Raw genomic sequence first — 20950 nt, 5'->3', positions numbered from 1 at the left:
AATATCTATAGGCACTGAAGGGGTTATTGGAATCAGCGGCTTTTTCACCTTGAATTGCTGTGCAGCGATTCTTCACAGAGAAATGTCCGTGCGCAAACAGGACTGGAATTAAAAGGGCTAAACAGCTACCAAGAACAAAACCGCACCTAATCCATACATTGAAACGTCAGCCCCCGGCTTTTGAGAGTTCCACGGAAGGATTAGCTGGACAGTTATATTTTGTTGCTGACTGACATATCCATAATTCATGCCTCCGCTTAGCGTTTGAAGGCTGTATTCTATTGTTGATCGTCACTGCTGGAATATCTGGCAGCGAACGTGGTTCAAGGTGCAATCTCTCCACGAATGTTTTTAACTAGGTCAATAAATGTTTTTTGGTGGTACCTAGATATGTAACACGCAAATATATTACTGTCATTTATCTATTTGAGGGGTGGCCACCTCCAGTCCTCAAAGGTCAGGTTTTCAGGATATCCCTGCTTGAGAACAGGTGGCTCAATCAGGGGCTCAGTTGACTAAGCCACCTGTGCTGAAGCAGTGGTATCCTGAAAACCTGACCTGTGATGGCCCTTGAGGACTGGAGTTGACTACCCCTGCTCAATGCAATACATTTTCATCTTCATTAAGTGATTTCACTGCCACACTCCAAGCTCATTCTCCGAGAGTGGTTTTCTGAGAACTTAAACCTCAAGCAGCAATCCCACCCAATGTTATTTATTATTTTTTTTAACAGATTACAAACCGGGGGGAAGGGAGGATCCTCCGAAGTTGAGCCGCTCTATTTTTAGCTCAGGGACCCCATAGTTTCTGGGCGATTTATCTGTTGTTGGGTTATTTGATCAGTTTTAATTTAAGATACGTGCCACGGAATAAAATGGTTTCTCAAAACCAGGAGAGGTTCTGACATTAAATTTTTCACACCGAGTGAATTTTCTAATTGTAACCCCTTTGCTGTGACAGACGCCAGCGACACAGGGCAGTAAAACGGACTATGTTATAATAAACATTTGGCCATTCTCATAGTTAGCTGTTTCCAGTGGAGCCTGACACCGATTGCACGACAATGTGTTGTGAGTTTTCCCATCATTTAAAGAGGCAATCCATGATGTTTTTTTCTTTCTTTTTAGACGGGATGGAAGCAGAGAGTCTCTGGAGATGAACCCCGTTCATTTTAGTTCCGGGGACCCCCTGCTTCCAGAGGTACTTATCTCCATAGTGGGTGCCGGTAACAACTCCGGGGTTCACATTATGGCTGATTTTCAAAGCTCCCCGGCCCTGCAGGCCAATAGGAAGCTGTGACATCACCCGAACATCATCCTATTGGCCCATATGACGCAGGGGCTTTAAACGGCAGATACCGGCACCCCCTTCGGAGGTAAGTATTTCCGGAAGCAGGGGGTCCCCAGGGCTGAAATGAATGGGGTTCAGCTCCGGAGACCCCTGCTACAATCCTGTATTAAAGAAAAGAAAGACAAAATCCATGGATTGCTTCTTTAACGAGAATAAAGAAAAGGATTTGAAAAGCTAATGCAAAAAGAGCCAGTACAGTAGTTTGGGGGTTTCATCTTGTATGGAAAGGAAAATAAAATGTAGGTCTCTGACGTGGAAAAACAACTTTTTTAGAGAATTAGCAACAGCTGCGTGTGATCTTGGAATAGGACAGTGTGCTTTCAAGAAAGTAAAATGTAAGCTCTTTAGGGCAGTGATTCATTCCACTCGTAATTTTGCTGTCAAGAGCCGTTAAAGCACCAGTCCAGTGTTTCCTTCGCATATTTTGAGTGGACGTCTTCTGATTCTGCTGCAATTTGCTCCCTTTCTCCCAGGAGAAGAATATGGACTTTGGCCGGAGAGTCCGTCAATAATGAGAACATCCAGATGATGCATAACCTCCTCGTTATTGACTGGCTGGTAAATTGTTTTGCTATGGATGGAGACACAGACCAGGAGCAACCACAGGTCTCTATGGTATTAGCTATAGTAATAAACTAATTTGTTTTAGCAACATCCCATTTAACAGACAGTAGAGGGCATAACTGAGTTTTATTCTCATTTAAAGGTAGAACCAACTACCTTCCTCTCTCATATACATCCCAGTCTTTCCCCTTCCTTATCAAATGCGTCTCTACCTACTTATTTTCATCTAATTAGCACCTTTGCATGTATTATTTTTGTTTCAGTAAGATGGGAGAAAGTAGGTGGCATGAGGCACAGAGACGAGTAGGGAGCAGTCAGCTCACTGCAGGAGCTGGCAGCACGCTGTTATTTTCAGTCCTTGTTGAATGCAGCTCTGACAGGCTGATGAATAGAGTGGCAATTAGACAGAGGGAAATGTTCGCCCAACTCTTTGTCTTCCATTCCTTGGTGCAGGGATAGAGCACTGGGACCGTAGCGGTTGGCAGATGATGTAGACAGGATGCTATTCAGCTGCTGACACTCTGGTCCTGGAGGCTACTTAGTTTATTATCGGTTTTGTTTGTATTTGTGCTTATGCAGAAATGATTGTCAGAGTTTTACTGCTCAGTGCTTTTGCATCTTGCCACTCTGATTTTTGCCAGACATTCAAACATTTGTGTCCAAATCTTTGACTAAAGCAGCAATCCTGCCTATTTTACCTATTGATTTCTTCTGACTGAATTCAAACCCGGGGTCCTGCAGATCGAGCTGAACAGGGCTATTTTTAGTTCAAGCGATCCCGAAATACTTATCAGTTTAGTTGTCAGTGTTTTCTTTCCCGTTAGGGAACTTAAAATAGCCACCAGATGTCGCGGGTTCCATAGGACAATAGGAAGCCACAACCTCACTGGTGGGTGGAGTCGTGTCATTGCGGCTTCCTAATGGAAAACCACCGTGGCCTCCAACTAAACCATTAAGTATCTCAGAAACTGGGGCGATCCCCAGATCTAACAATACCACGGTTTATCTCCGGAGGACTCGCCGGTTCCAATTATCAATATGTATAAGGGGCAGGATTGTGGTTTCAAGGTGCAGTTCCTCTTAGTCACATTAGAGTGAAAGCACTCAGGTATGGGCTATTTATAACCTGTGTTTAGAATGTCACCACTATTTGGCCAACTCAGTGCAGATAGGAGAGGGAAGGAGAGATTACAGGCAATAACAATCTAATTATGTATGTCATTATATAAGTATATCTATAGGGAAAAAAATAAAAATCATATAGATATAAGTATATGACAAGGAGATACCAGCCCTAATAAATGTAACAGCCCCAGAGGCACCTTTCTCAATATCTTCAGCCCTTGTTGACCTACTGCTGGATGAAGGCCTTCCCAGTGATCTTCCAGATGCCTCTCTTCTCCACATTGCTCCAACACATTTTCTGATTTCATCCTCCCCAATTTACTTTGGTCGTTTTGGTCTTTTAATCTCCCTTGGAATGCAGTCAAGTACCATCTTTGTCCAATGGTGGTAATTTCTTCCTGTGATATATACAGCCCACTGCCATTTTAATTTCTTCACCCTTGTGGTGATGATGTCAGATTTTTGTTCGGTTTCAAACCCATTCACTCTTTTTCCTGTCTCTGTTCGAATAATACCCAGCATACATCTCTCCATAATTCTTTGCATTGTCTGAAGCTTCTGAATTATGGGTCCAAATTTCACACCCATTAGTGAGCACGGGAAGAATACACTGGTCAAAAAATTTCTTACAAATGTGCTCCATCCCATCTTTATTCTCCTATTGATTTTATTTAGAAGGTTCCTATCTATTCTTATTTTCCGGCCAAGGTAGACAAGGGGCCTCATGCAGTAAGCGTTGATAAGGGAAATATGGCCATGTTATAGCCAAAATTGGGTTTGAGATTCAGTAAGCGCCGATAAGTGCTTCATATCGCCAGGTTTCGGAGCCGATAATTTGGTTATGGCCAGTCGCCTGCCGATAAGCCTGTTTTCGACACTGATCGCCACTTTTTTAAATCGGCTGGATTCAACAAAAAAAAACAGCTTATCGGGCCTGATCGGCACTACGAAATTGAGATGTTATGGCCGATTTCTCCCGCCAACTAAAGTTGGCAGTTTGGACGGGAGAACGATCGCTAAGGCTGCCGGAACGGCACTTAGAAAAAAAAAATCTTCTGTACATCAATGGAAGTCAATGGAGCGGGGACGTATAACAGTATAGTACTGTTTACGTTTCATTGCTCACAATACAAGGGGGATTTGCATTACAGTGTGGGGGCATTCCCTGCATTGTGTCACAGCTGATGTGTCTTATTTGCATAACATTCGACTTTTACATGTTTTCAGCATTTGCGGGTCACATTACTCATCATGTGATGATGTGGCAAGGGAAAATACTATACTACACTCTTAAAGGAGAACCTCACATCATATCACACATTTTACTCAACTCAGCGACAATTATTTACATGATGTCACACATGTCACACATGTCACACATACACCGTATATTCATGTTCCTTTACATTACACAATGCTTGTAATGTGTCACGCATCTTTAAACCTTCATGTACATCTAAATTCTCATGTTTACATCTACGTTTGGGTCCTCCCTATTTTCATGACGTCACTTATTGGACGCTCAATCACATTGCATGTTTACATTGTAACCGTTGCATTACAAGCACTTCAACCTAACTTATACACACATGTACAGTAATTCATCATTGGGACACCTTGTAAACTCATTCTATACCAACTATCCTCCTTACACAAATGCATGCATATGCACACGACTATTCATTGTTGCCAACATGTCACAATAACATGGATAATTACACATGTTACACAAAACTTTTCCCACGTCAATCTCAGCCTTTTTGTCTCATTACATGACTGACTCTTGCGTTCACAAGTGTTACATGCATTGCACATGCAACTATTTATTTGCAAGCAATCTTTGTACAAAGCTTCACGTCACATCATTGCCAAATATCATCATTCCCTGCAGAATACACACAACAAATACTTAGAACAACAAGTGCACACAGCTTGCCACAGAAGTACTTTATTATGTTAATGTAACACCTTGCATTTTACTATGTCACCTGACATCATCACATACCTATTTAAAGGACGCACATTACCTGCTCATTCACAGCTACTCATTTCAAAATGTTGCGAATGTTTAGGAGACGCAGGAACATTCTTTTCTATGACATGCTTGCTGATCAAGAGAATGATATAGGGCAAGGTAGGGACACACCGAGGGACAGTGACAGTGACGCGGATACGACAGGGACAGGGAGAGGGACAGGCCGAGGGACAGGTAGAGGGACAGGAGATCAGAGGAGAAGACAGAGGAGACAACTTGTGCCTCGTCCGCGTCTGTACAGGGAGAGAACCCTGTTAGATGGGATGAGTGAGGAGGAGATTGTAAGTCGCTATCGTTTGAGTTCAGCAGCAATCTTAGCTCTTTATGAGGAGATAAGGGGGGATTTAGATTTTTTCACAGCCAGAGGTCGTGCAGTCCCTGGGCTTGTTAAAATGCTGTGCTCATTACATTATCTTGCTTCCGCGTCATACCAGACAACTGTGGGCATAGTGGGCGGGGTCTCGCAATCTACATTCTCGCGGGCCTTGACCCAGTTTCTCTATGCACTCAATAGACGCGCTAGGAATTATATTCATTTTCCTACAGAGGCAACAGAGTGGCTGGAAGTCAGGACTGGCTTTTATAATATAGCAGGGATACCATCTGTGCTGGGTGCAATCGATTGCACACATGTTGCTTTGATTGCACCTAGTCAGAGTGAGCATGTGTACCGCAATCGGAAGCACTACCATTCACTCAATGTACAGGTGGTATGTGATGCCACGATGAGGATAATGCATGTGGTACCCAAGTTCCCTGGTTCCAGTCACGATTCCTCTATCCTGAGGAACTCTTCAGTCTTCCATGCGTTCGAAGAGGGACATTTTGAACCTGGTTGGCTGCTGGGTGAGTACATATTTACATGTTCTAACACAAAACACATGTTGATTTAGGAATGTTGGCATTGTACAATTTGATCACTAATGTCAGCTTATGTGTGCTCCATTCATTATAGGTGACTCAGGATACGGAATTAGGCCGTGGCTCTTGACTCCGGTGCTAAACCCTCAAACTGAAGCAGAGGACAGGTACAATGCAGCCCATATATCTACAAGATCTGTTATAGAGAGGACATTTGGCCTACTCAAGACCAGGTTTAGGTGTCTGGACAGAACTGGTGGGGCTCTTCTATACAAGCCTCAAAAAGTGTCTGATATTATCCTTGCCTGTTGCATTTTGCACAATGTTGCACTCAGGCACAATGTACAGTCAGACCTAGCTGAGGCTTTGGTAGACGAGCATCCCACCCATGTAGCTGCTGAAAATGAACAAACAGCCAGTGGTGGCCAGACACGCCAGAATCTCATCAATTCATTTTTTTCTTGTAAGTAAAAACAGATATGTTCCAAGTTCTACTTTTATACTTACATTATGTTATCTTAACAATAATGTTTTTTTATATACCCTTCTGTTAGGACACAGATGAATATGGGTTGCACACCTTTCTTTTCTCTGCTGTGTGCACAAAGGGATGTGGCACCGGTATGTTATTGTTGCACAGGTTATATAATCCCTCTTCAATTGTACTTTAGTTGTGTGTATGTGAATACAACTTGGGTAACAAAGCAATAATATTTTAGCATTGTGTTATTCCTTATGCTAAGACAAAACACATATTATGCCCATAATCATTCATGCTTCTAGTATGCTTACATACAATGTTATTGGTGCAGTGTAACATGTACATCCATATGATGTGTACACCAGGCTGATTTACATTTTGAATGTCATGAAATATACATGGTGTTGTACATTTAACACCAAATACACACTTTGCTGTGTTGTTTACGGTACTGAAGATGGCATGTCAATGTTTGCAATTTATATATTGTTCCTTTGCATTATAGGTATATCTCCAGTATGACTGATCATGGTATGTATATTTTCTGACATCTCTCATAAGATGTGGCTACCTCAATCTTCCTATAATTATTGGAACTAAAAACCCAACATATTGGTTTAAACACAAATGTTACATATATGTACTTTCTGTATCATGTATATGCATTTAGCTACTCTTGAGCTTTCATGTGCATTGTATTACAAAATGATTACTCACATTTCATCACATTTTATGTATGTTTCCTTATAATTTCCATTAATGTAATATAGAGGTGGTTGGAGAAAAGGGGATAACTGTACTTATTTGTTTACTTACGGGAGCACATTCATCACTAGCATAGACACACTTTTTAAGACAACTGTTTGTGTCTCTATCAATTGGTGTAGGATCCATGTATAACACCGACAAATGATAACACCAGCTTTATTATGGTAGCTTATATCATCATATTGACTATACGATGTATTTCTAAACGATTAATAAACACAGTAAACTATAGTTAGTTAGGTTAATGAAATATACACAGAAACGTACTTCATAACATGATGGTGATGTCATATTCAGAACATCATGCATTGGAGGGGACCATAACATCTGGCCAGTAACATTATTTGCTACAGTCCCAAACCATTTTATCTACATACCCATGTAACAAGAGATTTTAAAAATAAATGGCTACTTGGTTGTAAGTGTCCTTTACATTGGGAGAAGGAGTGGCTCACTGAGTAAAGACACACACTGGCACTGATAGTTTGAAGCAGGGGAGTCTGGTTCAATTCCCGGTGTGGGCTCCTTGTGACCTTGGCCAAGTCACTTTATCTCCCTGTGCCTCATGCGGCAAAAAAACATTTGTACGTTCCACGGGCCAGGGACCTCAGGCTGAAACATGTGTCTGTAAATCGCTGCGTACAACTAGCAGCCCTATACATGAACATGCTCATATTATTATTATTATTGTTACATAGTTTCGACAGTCATACGTTCCATTACATATTAGAATACACAAATGTGTTAGCAGAGTGGGAATGGTTGTTATATATAAAACACACCATGTCATAAAATGTTAGTAGTCATTAAAGAACACTCAATAAAAATTCATGAGGCACTCTTTTGCAACATCATTATGTTAATTAAGTGCTTATGCAATATAGGCATAAGGGTATCACATTTTTAATTGTTTGTTAATAAGCGCTGCAAGCAATATAAAATTAGTTCCATATGTAGTATAGTAGTCGGTGGCTCCTCCTCACAATCATCTCATATAAAGGTAGACTCTTCTGAAATCATACATTGATCCGATTGTATCTTCCCCGACATCTCTGAAATACAGCAAACACATGATGGTCAAAGATGGCACCTTACTAGATATGCATCCGTGACAACGCGTTACGCAGCTCTATATGATTGTGTAGATACACACGTCACTCACTTATATGTTAGAAGTAAAACTGTTCATCAGTATGTAATGTTTCTTAAAATTTGTAGCAGGCATAACTATGTATAAGAAGTGAACGTTGCCTGTATACTGAAAGATGTGCGCGCACATCTTTGTGTGCGCACGCACTTCACGCTTGGCTCCACTAACTGTTAGCGCATGCGCAAAACAAAGCGTACGTTGTGCGTTCAATACATGTTGAAAATACCAGTAAACATAACATCTTTATTTCAAATACAATGAAGACGAAACTACATTCGTTCTAAACGAGTACATCTGTATTCTTTTTAAACAGACGTGTTTGAACAGAAAGCACGGCCGATAACACAATGCGCAAATGCAATACGTGTGACGTCATGTTAAGCCAGCGTGAAACGCACGCTAACACTCCTCCCACTCAATTAACATTCGGCTAACGCCCAGGGTACGCCTACAAACACTGAGCCGCACGCATCACACACTGCAGTTACCGTTACTATAACAAAACATGACAGCCAATAGGCTTTGAGGCGCGCACGTCGCTTGGGGGCGGGACTTACATCACTAATCCTTTTTAAGGACGCCTTGGCCCATGACAAGGGTCCCACGTCATACGTGGTGGACCCGGTTTTCAATGTTGTAGATGTTGCATGATAACAAAACAGGTATGTGTTAGAGTAATGGTAAAATGTTGCTAATATGTTTAAAGGGATAGGAAAGTACGTATATTTATTCCGTCAGCAATGTGTACTACTCTTTCAGGTCCTACTATATTGTATTAGGAAACAATTTGTTTGTGATCGCTACATGTTATGCAGTCTGCAATGTTACGCTGTATCCACGCATTGAAAGTGAAAATGGTGGTTACAAAAAAAAAAAAAATTTAAACGCAGAGTCAACGCATAACGATTGTTATATTTACCATTCTTCTAGAATTAACTCTTCGCCTGGCTGCAACTGGTCGCTCCAGAAATGCAAGGCATTTTCATCCACGCTTAACCCAACCGCTGAATCCAGTATGGCACATATCTCCACCAGGATGCGCTCATAGGAATCGCCACTGCTTTCTTCAAATAATTGGTCGGGAGGTAGGTTCATTTCTTCCGGTTCCCATTCCAATGCATTTTCAGCTGAAAGGCTTGGTACATAATCATAGTACTTTTGTTCTTGTACAATGTGGGTTTCAGGAATGGAGGCTGCAGATATTGCAGCACGTATCGATTCAAACGGATCAGTAGTAGCGGATACATTGCTATTGCCATTAGGAATAAATATGCCTTTCACGACAATATAAGTGCCGTCTTTCAGGAGAAATTGTTTTTCCGGGGCAATCTTCCAGAAACCATAGGTGTGTTGTAGCTTATCCTGGTCACGTTCAAAAAAGTCATTACTTGATAAAGTGAATCTTATTGAGGAATTAAAATTCCGTGCATGCTTACGGTCTTGGTAATAAGGATATTTTGCTCGAATGAAATCATCGATTTGGCGTGTGCTTGCTTTCTGTCCGCGACTGTTCAAGATGGCTTCACAGATCATGTACTTATACCCTAAAAGGGGATTAATATTGTTAACGAATTCATCAGCCATGTCTGAGTAGCACAAAAGCTGTGTGCAGGTCTGTGTTATTTGCTCATCAAAATGAATGTGCTGAATGGCTAACAAACTCCTGTTTTTCCTTGTCAAGGTCAACAAAACTAACTACTTTGACTCCTTATTTCAAACGCCAATTGGATTTGTTTGTCTAATTGGGTTAACAGTTGTGGTTCGTGATATGGGACTGTGGGAGAAACATTTCTCCTTCTTTTATCTCGTTTGTGAAAAACATCCCTACACTTTGAATGCGTTCACATAGTGTTTTTTTGAAAACTAACAAAGACCAGTGTGTGAAAATATTTCTTAGCCAGGCATATCAGTAAAAACACACCTGCAAAAAGAAATGTTTTTTCCCCGCTTACATTTCTGTGTGTATGTGAAAGTCTGGTTAACTCCCTGTCTGCATGAGTTTAAATACGTGTGTATATATATATATATATATATATATAAATATATCTCTTATAAAAATATATATATATTTATATATTATATTTAATTTTTTTTTATATTGCAGGAGTACACACAACATTGATGGCATTAAGTATACCTTGTATGAAACCTATTTAAATGGTGAGAAACATGATTGAATTAAGTAATAAACATTTGTTTAAGCACAATACTGTTAGAGTCTCATACTTAGGATATTTCTCAAACATTAGGCCTGTATTATTAAAATAGTGTTTTCACAAGGAAGCATGAAGTGTATTAGTTTGTGTATACCAGTTTATATAGTACTATATATATATATATATATATATATATATATATATATATATATATATATATATATACACATATATACATATATATATACACATATATACATATATATATACACATATATACATATATATATACACATATATACATATATATATACACATATACATATATATATACACACTCACACACTCACACTCACACTCACTCAGTGTGTGTGTGTGTGTGTGTGTGTGTGTGTGTGTGTGTGTGTGTGTGTGTGTGTGTATATATATTATTATACATTCTGAGATGTTATAGAAACGAACACACAACTGATTAAAGGACAAAATTACAATGGCCAAGCAAGGCAAAGGTAAGTAATAATTTACACATAATCCTGCTGTACACGTACAAGAAAGATGTTTGCACTTACTTAGGTGTTTTAATAATTGCATGTGACTAATATGCATATGCAATTCTTACATCAATTAACACACCCAAATGCAATGTTTTGCTGCAAAGTCAATGGCAGCTTCTCTAAACTTAGCAACTGGCTCCTGGTGGACCATTACTGAACAGACGATTACAACATAAATATTTATAACACAATTAATTATGAGTGTTAACATTTCCAAAACTTCACGTGTACAAGAACATAGTTGAAAGTTTGGAAACAACACAGTCTTCAGCATACATACAATAGTAATTAGATAATCTGAAGTCAACAAAACAAGGCCAAAGACATATTTTCTGAATTATAACATTTATTTTTTTTGTTCCTTTTGCGAGCGAGTAACAGGCCTGCTTGTTGTCTCTTGAATTTTCCTTTTTCTTTTGCCACCAACTTTAGGCACAACAGAGCCACTTTGAGTGGCCTCTGGCACTTCACGGGCAGGGCTTGTGGCCAGTGACTGTTCACCTACGGGGCTTGTGGCCAGTGACTCACCTACAGGGCTTGTGGCCAGTGACTCACCTACAGGGCTTTTGGGCAGTGATTCACCTACAGGGCTTTTGGGCAGCGATTCACCTACAGGGCTTTTGGGCAGCGATTCACCTACAGGGCTTTTGGGCAGCGACTCACCTACAGGGCTTTTGGGCAGCGATTCACCTACAGGGCTTTTGGGCAGCGACTCACCTACAGGGCTTTTGGGTAGTGACTGTTCACGGACAGGGCTTGTGCCCAGTGACACATGTGAGCAAGTTGGTAGACACTGCACAAGTGATGGTTGGTCTGTTTCATGTGTGTCTTGTTTTGTTTTTGTCGCCTCCTTTGTAGGTGTCTGCTGCTGAATTTGTACAGATGGCAGCGGTAGGATGTCATCAGGAACCTGCACAGCAATGTCTGCTACTTGACCGGTAACATTTGGGCCTGGTGAATGAATATCAGATGAATGTGGTGAAAACTGACCTGCATGAACAGATCCTGGCTGGGAGGTGTTGAATTGTGGTACATTAGTCATTCTCCAGTAATTAGCTTGTGTTTGCTGAACAACTAATGCTTCGAATGAGGTGTTGATTTTTTGCAACTGTTTAGGCACTTCAATGAAGACTCTGTGGAGATGTGCCAATTGTGATACTGTTTCTTCCTGCAGTCCAATCATCCTTTCCAGCACTGTCATCATGTCTGAATGGCGACGATTTTCTGCGTCCACTATTTTTCCCTCTGAAGCTACAATTGCATCGTATGTGGAAGTTGATGGACAATTTGGCGGTACAACAGTTTCTATTGGCACCTCTTCATGGTCACATGATTGTATTTCAGTCTCTTCTGTGGCGTCATCCTCATCATACTCATCATCCTCATCACCATGATGTTCTAAAAAGAAATGTACACATTATTAAATGGCATGTTAATGTATGCTGTGTTACTATGTAATTGTACTGTGTCCTAAGTAACACCTAACATGTTAGCATACGTTTTATAACCTCATTAAAAACTACCTTGACTTACGAATAATGTTTGGACTCAGTATGAAATATGAATGAATGAAAAGTTGCTCTAAACTCAGAAGTCCTACATGATAATTAACATCACTAACACAATACATGTTGCCTTACACTTAATTTTCACTGACACTAAGTAATCCTATTTAAAGAAGATGTGCAAAACAAATAATGCACATGACAACATAACATATAGAAGAGCACATATTATATGGCCAGCAAATGATACACTCACCTTCTAGTAGTGTTGAGCTGGCTGACCCAGGTGAAGACACTTGTTCCATCTCAGGTGACACATGTCCTCCAGGGGCAACTATATATAACAATAACATAAGTTTTACATTTACATGTGTAAATATTGAACAAACACTTATTGTATGTTCTGTATTTATGATTAACTAACAACATCAGTTCCTTAACCGAAAATGTGTGTGAAAGTGAACATAAATAGTTGTAATAACACTGTACATGCCTGTGTACTTAGAATTTTTGAGTTCCCTAACATACAACATACTATGTTTCTGCAGTAATGCGTGAGGATAAATAGATTAAATGAGTACATAAAAATCATATGTTGTGTAGTGATATCAGTATCATAATGTACATAACTATCATGAGATGACCATTCACAATGGTTATCATGAAGGTGGTCATATTGCAACAAGTGTTGTTTTTGGTAGAGGATATGTGTGGTACATTAATCGAAGATGTGGCACACCTGAATGTGGCTGTGACTCAACAAGACAACACATGCAGTGTGTGATAATGTGTCTTTCATAGTAGTTCAACTATAGATATGAGTGAACTAATGTGTGACGTACGCTTTGATAAGTAATGAGTTGTTGGGGCATTTAGTAGCTAGAGTTAAGCTTTCAAATGAGTGTGATTAACTTCAGTTGTGCTATTCAGGTTGTAAGAAAGGTATTCCCTTCCCCAAAAAGCCTAATCAGCCACACCTTTCAATGACTTGAAACAGGTGCAAATGGTGTGAACTAAGTTGACCGTGAAATGAGGCTGTAATTAGTGTGTGTGCTGAACCCCACCCCCTCTGTTGAAGTGTATGCTGTGATGAGATATTAATTGCAGCTGCTTTAACACAATGGTAGATGAGCTAAGTAGTCATCTGCAGTGTTTAAGTTATGAAAACAATGACATAACATATGATACGTGTGCCTCATTATGCTGTCTGTATATGACATAAAGCAAAAATGGACCTTTTCATAAGCAACTATAGATGTGTTAGTGCCAGTGATGTTTGTAGGCCGTTACATGCAATTTCTTTGATGCATGCTTAAAATAGGCAGTAATGTCATGTTTGTCGGAGTAAAATCAATAAAATACACAATAATATGATACATATTTCTGTTCTGTACCTGTAGCTACTAATAATTTCTCATGAACATGTGTTACACATGTGTACTACCCTGTTGTTCCCCATCTTCGCCCACCATCAATTGCTTCCACTGCAGCTATGCATTTTGGGAATTCACATGTAAATGAGCACGCAATGGCACGTGCTATATTAGTTACTGCTTTTAGTAGGACTACTACATATATGTCTATTTTGAGATATATATATACAGAATCAGACATATACATATATAGATGCAGGTATGCTTATATTGTGAAGACAGTATAAAAAGCAGTGTAAATATGCAAAATAACTGTAAGCAACGACACGCCTAGTACAGTAATATTTATCACCTGCTGGAAATTGTGACGGATAAATTCCAATGTCACGGTCACCAGCCAAGCCTTCCACGACGACGGTAAGTAATTTTGGCCGAAGCAGCTCCTCCAATGGAGTCAATATGAGACGTTGTGGTGTGGGCCCACCTCCAGTGCCAGTAGCATGCACGCGTTGGTCTTGTATTTTCTTTTTCAATTTGGACCTAATATCATCAAATCTTTTCCGACAATGATACTTGTCCCTGACACTATTCCCACAGGCATTGACACCAATGACTATTGTGTCCCACATTTCTTTTTTGCTTGCTGCACTTGTCCGCCCTTGAAAAACATATAAAAGATATGAGGTAAATTAATAATAATATAAGCACCAGTTTCCTACACTGCTAGCTGTTCCAAGAGATAGCAAACATGCTGTTTTATGTGTAATATGTGCAGCACATGAGCATTCACTACTAAACCTATACATGTAAGCAAGGTTGCATTCATATTGTATGCAGTTCTGGCAAATTGACCGCCTGTGTTTATTTGTCCTTGTAAGGCATGATAAAAAGCTGTGTTTCCACACTAATGAACATAGAAAGATATTGTGTACCCATATTTGCATATGAACAAAACTCAGATGACCTAGGATCACATGTATTTGAATAATAAATGTAAAGTTACACTTACCTACTAAATGTCCATAGAGACTGTCATAGTGCTCCAGAATGCCAGTGACAAGAGCCCTATTTTCCTGGTCATTGAAGCGAGGATTACGTGGCTTCTCCACACGTTTTTTCCGAGCAGGTTTAGGGTCAGAGCTTGGCTGGTGCTGACTGGACTCTCCTTCTTCCAATGGAAGAGCCTCCAAAAGCTGGCCACCAGCAAGCACGCCACCACCAGACACCCCATCAGCAACTGCGCCACCAGCAGCACTCCCAGCACCAGCACTCCCACTCCTAGCACCAGCACTCACACTCCTAGCACCAGCACTCACACTCCTAGCACCAGCACTCACACTCCTAGCACCAGCACTCCCAGCACCAGCACTCCCACTCACAGCACTCCCACTCCCAGCACTCCCACTCACAGCAACAGCACTCCCACTCCCAACAACAGCACTCCCACTCCCAACAACACCACTCGCAGCACCAGCACTCCCACTCCCAACAACAGCACTCCCACTCCCAGCACCAGCACTCCCACTCCCAGCAACACCACTCGGTGCACCAGCAACATCACTCCCCTGAACAGAACGTTCACTCCGACGCGTACTCGCACGAGTAGCACTCCCACTCCCACCAGCATCACTCTTCCCACGCTTTGCGGGCATACTTCCAGCACTCACAAAAAACAGACAAGAAATGTACAGGCAATCACACGACCCACTTCCACATATAAAACAAGACAAAGATGTAAACAAAACAACAAAGGACAAAGCTCACCCAATACACAACAAGTCTCTCAGTCAATATGCAAATGTTCAATCGTCCAGCTCTGTGCGTCTCTCTCTCTCTCTCACTCCCAACAACACAGAGAATGATTAGCAGTACACGTTGCCTTTAAATATGGCGCGCAATCAAAAACATGCTTGTTTCGCCTGATTCAGCAAGATTTGTGATTGTGCAACCTAACAGCACCCCGCCACGCACGCCGATACACCTGTGTGTGATCGGCTCATCATCGTGAGAGTGGGCGGATTTGTTTTCTGGTTGATTTTGAATGTATTCGGCACTTACTGCATACGGAGAGGGAAAAACGCCAATAACATGACTAATCGATAAGCTTGCCGATTTCACATAATCGTCGCTTACTGCATGAGGCCCATAGTCTTCAACTTCTAGTTCTATTCCATTTATTTCAATCTTTCAATACTTTACACATTTGTTGAACATCACTTTGTTTTTGTTGATATTCCTACGGAGACCCAAATTCTTACTTGCTTCATCGAGTTCTCCAATTTGTTGCTGAAGGTCTTCTGGACTTGTGGCAGAAATAACAATGCCACCTGCAAATCGCAGGTGACTCAAATATTCATTGTTAATTTTGATTCCTTTTTCTACCCAATCTAATGCTTTGAACAATTCTATAAGTGTTGCAGTAAAAAGCTTTGATGATACAGTGTCTCCCTGTCGCACTCCCTTGCTGATCCTTATCTTGCTTGTATCTTCATTTAATCTAATGTTTGATGTGGCATTCTCGTAAATGTTCTTGATAATATCATTGTACGTTTCTTCAACATTTTGTCTTAGTGTATATAGGACTGCTGAGGTGTAGACAGAATCAAATGTTTTTTCGTAATCTATGAATCCTAACAGTGGTAAATCGTATTCATTAATTTGGGAAATCCCTTCTCGTACGACTTGGATGTGGTAGATTTTGTTTTATCCACTGCGAAATCCCACTTGTTCTCTAGGCTGGTCAAAATCCAGAATCTGTTGCATCCAATTAGTGAGTATCTTAGTGATTATCTCCATTAATTTAAGTAATTGGAAGTAGACAGATTTGTCTATAGTTTTTGCGGTCTTCTTTGTCTCCTTTCTTGTGGATGAGGATAACTATTTGTCTTCTGGAATTTTCCTGTTCTTCAAGCAGCATGTGAAGAGTTTTGCAAGGATTTTTTCTACTTCCTCCTCAGCTGCTTTCAAAATTTCAGTTATAATTCCATCTTCTCTGGGAGGCTTCCCGTTCTTCATGGATTTTATTGCTTTTGCCACTTCTGGAAGGTCGCATAGTACATCATTGGTGGTTTCTTTTTGCTTGTCCTCTGCTGGATTATACCCTGTGTTATTATTCTGTGTTAACGTACAATTTCATGTGGAAGTCCTCAACTCTCTTTATGACAAGTGCACGGTCCTTTATTGTTGATCAATCGTCTTGATGAGTGCAATGATTTGCTTCTTTCTAACCATAAGTCACTGCTTTGTCTTCTTTAAGCTTGCGTTATCTTCAATAGTCTTCCTCACCATATCACAGTTACATTTTCGTACATCTTCCGTTATACGTTTGCAGATTGTCTTGCACAGTTCTGCATATTCAATTCTTATTCTTACGTCTCGGAATTGCTTCATTTCTTTTTGTTTCCTCATTGTTTTGTCTCGTCAGATCTTTACTTATCCTGTTTTTTGTCAGCAACGCCTCCATTTTTTTTCTGCACTTTCAACTACAATCTTCATCAATTCTTCACAATTGTTTGTTAAAGTGTTCCCACGCATTTTGAGCACGCTGAAGGGATTTTTCAGTTCTAGTTGAAGTTCTCTGCTGTAATTCTTAAGGTTATTGAAGTTGATTTGTCTGATTTTTAATCAGTTTTCTTCTTTCCAACTTCATATTCAGATGTAATCTGCAGCGAACCAATCTGTGATCACTCTGTGTTAAACCGGACAAGGACTGTGCAGCCTTCAATCACGTGTTTCTTGTTATTTAGCATATATTCAATTTCATTCCTGACTACATCGGGTCCATTTTATGTCCATTTTCTATTTGGATTATTCTTGAAAATGAATTCTTGATGTTGAAGTTTTCACATTCTGCAAATTCTATAATTCTGTCCCATGTTCATTCCTGGGTAGAAAGGGTAGAGAAGAACCCAGTGTAGCACTCAAGTTCACCCTCTGGTGATTAGTGTATGGTTTAAAATATAAACTTTATTAATACAACACATATATAAAATAATGGGTGTTAAAATGACGTACTAGAGGTCGTGGGATCGAAATACTGACAGCCATAGGGCTCGCAATCAATATAATAGGCGTCTCCTGTTGTGTATCGATATCACACAGGAAACTAAATCCTTATAAAAAACCTCAGTGAGGGTGAAAGGTAGGGTTAACTCGACGATGTACTATATCACCAGGTCACAATAGGCAGTATATGTGTAGCGGTCATGTAAAATGCCTACAGTCATCTCTCCTGCTGGCAGCAAGGCCTGGTAAGTGTGGGCATGCCAGCAGTAATCATGGAGGTTTTCCCTCACACCCTGGTGGGGTGCCCTGTGTATGGATGGGACTGGTCACATGCTCTGACTCCATGGTTAGTGATGTCAGAGGTGTGTCAGCCTCAGAAGTTACATAAGGCACAGCACGGTGACTAACAGTTAGTGTTGAGGAAGGAGTTCAAGTTCTTGCAAGGTGTTTGCAGAGTTCAGAGACTAGTGGACAATTATGTTATAGTAGCTGATATAGGAGTCTGTGTCCAGGGACCTGGCACAGAGCAGTGAATCCCTATTTTAGGAGACATACCTACCAAAGGGAAGCGGCTGGAAAATGATTGGCTGAGTACACCCCATTGTGGAGGGCAGCTATGCCCACCAGTACAATAAAGATGGAGCTGATCAGAAAGACCCCTGTGTGTGAGAGTATAATTACACAGGAGGTTGCACCACCGAGGAGTTCCTCACCAGGACCATCCCCATGCGGACGCAGGGACCCTGATGAGGTGGAGGCGCTGCACTGGAACTAGGTGAGACTCAGCACACTACCTCAGCTGCCTGTCTGGACGGGTCCTCCCCACACACCATCATGCGGGAGACTCAGGAGTCCTGTAGCCAACAGGTGCACCACCCGACACTACCATACTGTAATGGGGACCGGTTAGACCACAGGGGCCAATGTGAGATTGGGTGGGCCAGAAATACCGTTACATATGCATAAACCACAGGTGGTAATGGTGTGACTGGTAGTGACTGGTGTACTGAAACAAATATATTGTGCACCAGTAGGTCTCAATATGCAGTCTGGAAAGCCTTCCTCACTGTTCATTCCTGTTACTGTAACCAACTGATGCTTTGTCTTTCTAATGGGCACCAACCTTTGCATTGAGGTCTCCCATAATGATCTTGAGGGGACCATTTCCACTGTTGTTAAGTTGGTTGATTTCATCATAGAAGTCTTCCACTTCATTGTCTGCATGACTTCATGTTGGAACATACAGTTGGGTTATTTGAAGGTTTATCTCAACCCTGTATGTCAACTGAATGACTATTCTGTCTGCTCTTTCTGATGAGCTTTCATCCTCCACTATGTTGTTTCTCCATATCTTGTTAATAATGAAGCCCCACTTCAGATTCTTCCATTATCTATACCTCTGTAATAGAATTGGTGTCCGCTTCTGAGCTCAGTGAGGCCTTCATCTTTTCTTCTAACTTTACTAAGGCCAATGTCAATGTTCCAAATTAATAAACGGGGTTCAGTTGATAATAAGTAGTTTATTGTACAGTATAATCATACTCATTCAAATGTGGAGTGTCCAGGCAGCAACCTTTATACATATTTGGTTCCTTTGTCTAAACGGTTACTAGGCAGATTATACTAACCACTCCGTAATTCTTAAACCAATCATCTTACAGCTCATTAAACATGGTTAGAACTGGTCTCAAAACAGCTATGAATAGGTACTTGGTACTCACTAACACAAGAATATGGGCGTTACTTTAGGCACAGTCGTAAATCTACTCAGAAACTAAACTCTCTCATTCACACCACATACTGCACCGACACACTTTATTCGAGCAAATACCCAGTATGTACCTGGCAGATACCTGGAATGCGCCGCTCCTCACCTCTGACAAGCCCCGTTGTGTTTGCCTTCCCAGCCTGGGTTCATGCCTGGCTGACGGGCGGCTGATCTGTTAAATGATAATGATTAGGATTTAATAGGCTGCAATGCTTCGCGTGTCTACCAGATGGCATAAATTCATGAATTGTAATGCAGTATATATATATATATATATACTGTGCAGTATTGCAGCCAGAGGGAAGAAAATGCTTCAATCCCTGCCTGGAAAATACCTCAATGCACTCGGGCAGAAAACAGTCACAAACCTCAATACACCCGGGTATACCCGAATTCGTGGGACTAGCCGAGCTCGAATAAAGTGTGTCGCCAGTGTACACATTCTTACTCACAAAATGGATACTAGACATAACTGACTTTACAAAATGGAAACTGAACATCACTTTCAATTTTTCTCCAGAGACCCCCCCCCAGTCCATTTCAATAATATATCAACAGTATCTTCATTTCAGTAATATTATTTCGTCACCGACAATATCCAATGTAATCTTTTCAAGTACGTACGTCTTCCAGTTGCCGCAGTGCTGCTTCACTGGAGAGAGTCCGGCCGTTGTAGGTAGCCAGGTTTAGGTTTGAATGACAGCTTTGGTTTAAGCTCCAGGGATTCTTAGCACCCTCTGCTTTCGTGTCTTCCTGAACGCTGTCAAGCCCAGGGACTATTCAGCCTCCGAGAAACGAGGACCATTGCTTTTTGGTGTGTTCCATATTTAGGGGTTGAGGCCTTACTTGCCATACCGGCCTCATTTGCTTGTTCACAAGTACATTTCCCACTTTAGCCCGGAATGTTGTTCAAGCTTTCATAGTGTGGTGGAACCTTCCAGCACAAGTGCCACTATACATCTTCCTGAACACCCATTACTACTTTCCCGCCACTTTGAGGCAGTGATATATTTATTGTCAGTATTTGGCAAATAAATGTAAACAGTACAGAAGTTAGTGGGTTCCTTAAACGGAGAGCCTCATTGGGCTTGAGTATTACATTAAGGCAGAGGATCTCAACCCCAGTCCCCAAGACCCTCCAACAGGTCATGTTTTAAGAATATCCAAGCTTCAGTACAGGTGGCTCAGTCGAATACTGAACCACTGATTGAGCCACCTGTGCTGAAGCTGGGAGCCACTGTGAGTCACCTGTCCT

General features: G+C 40.9%; 1 protein-coding gene and 1 long non-coding RNA gene across 2 annotated transcripts in view; one reads left to right on the top strand and one right to left on the bottom strand.

Annotated features, from left to right (window-relative positions):
• The window catches only part of LOC142501174 (uncharacterized), a 130077-nt gene that overhangs the window by 40564 nt on the left and 68563 nt on the right, over window positions 1-20950 (top strand). The window lies entirely within an intron of this gene.
• Window positions 1731-13032, bottom strand: LOC142500999 (uncharacterized). The gene is made up of 3 exons (XM_075610240.1): window positions 12806-13032; window positions 11708-12442; window positions 1731-1921 (listed from the first exon to the last, which is right to left on the bottom strand). Exons 1-3 carry the CDS (start codon window positions 12900-12902, stop codon window positions 1731-1733), a joined length of 1023 nt encoding a protein of 340 aa, XP_075466355.1. The 5' UTR covers window positions 12903-13032.

This window comes from Ascaphus truei, chromosome 8, assembly GCF_040206685.1.
Source record: "Ascaphus truei isolate aAscTru1 chromosome 8, aAscTru1.hap1, whole genome shotgun sequence".
Lineage (NCBI taxonomy): Eukaryota > Metazoa > Chordata > Amphibia > Anura > Ascaphidae > Ascaphus > Ascaphus truei.
Note: the sequence above shows the minus strand (reverse complement) of the source record. Positions and strands in the feature narration are given on the sequence as shown.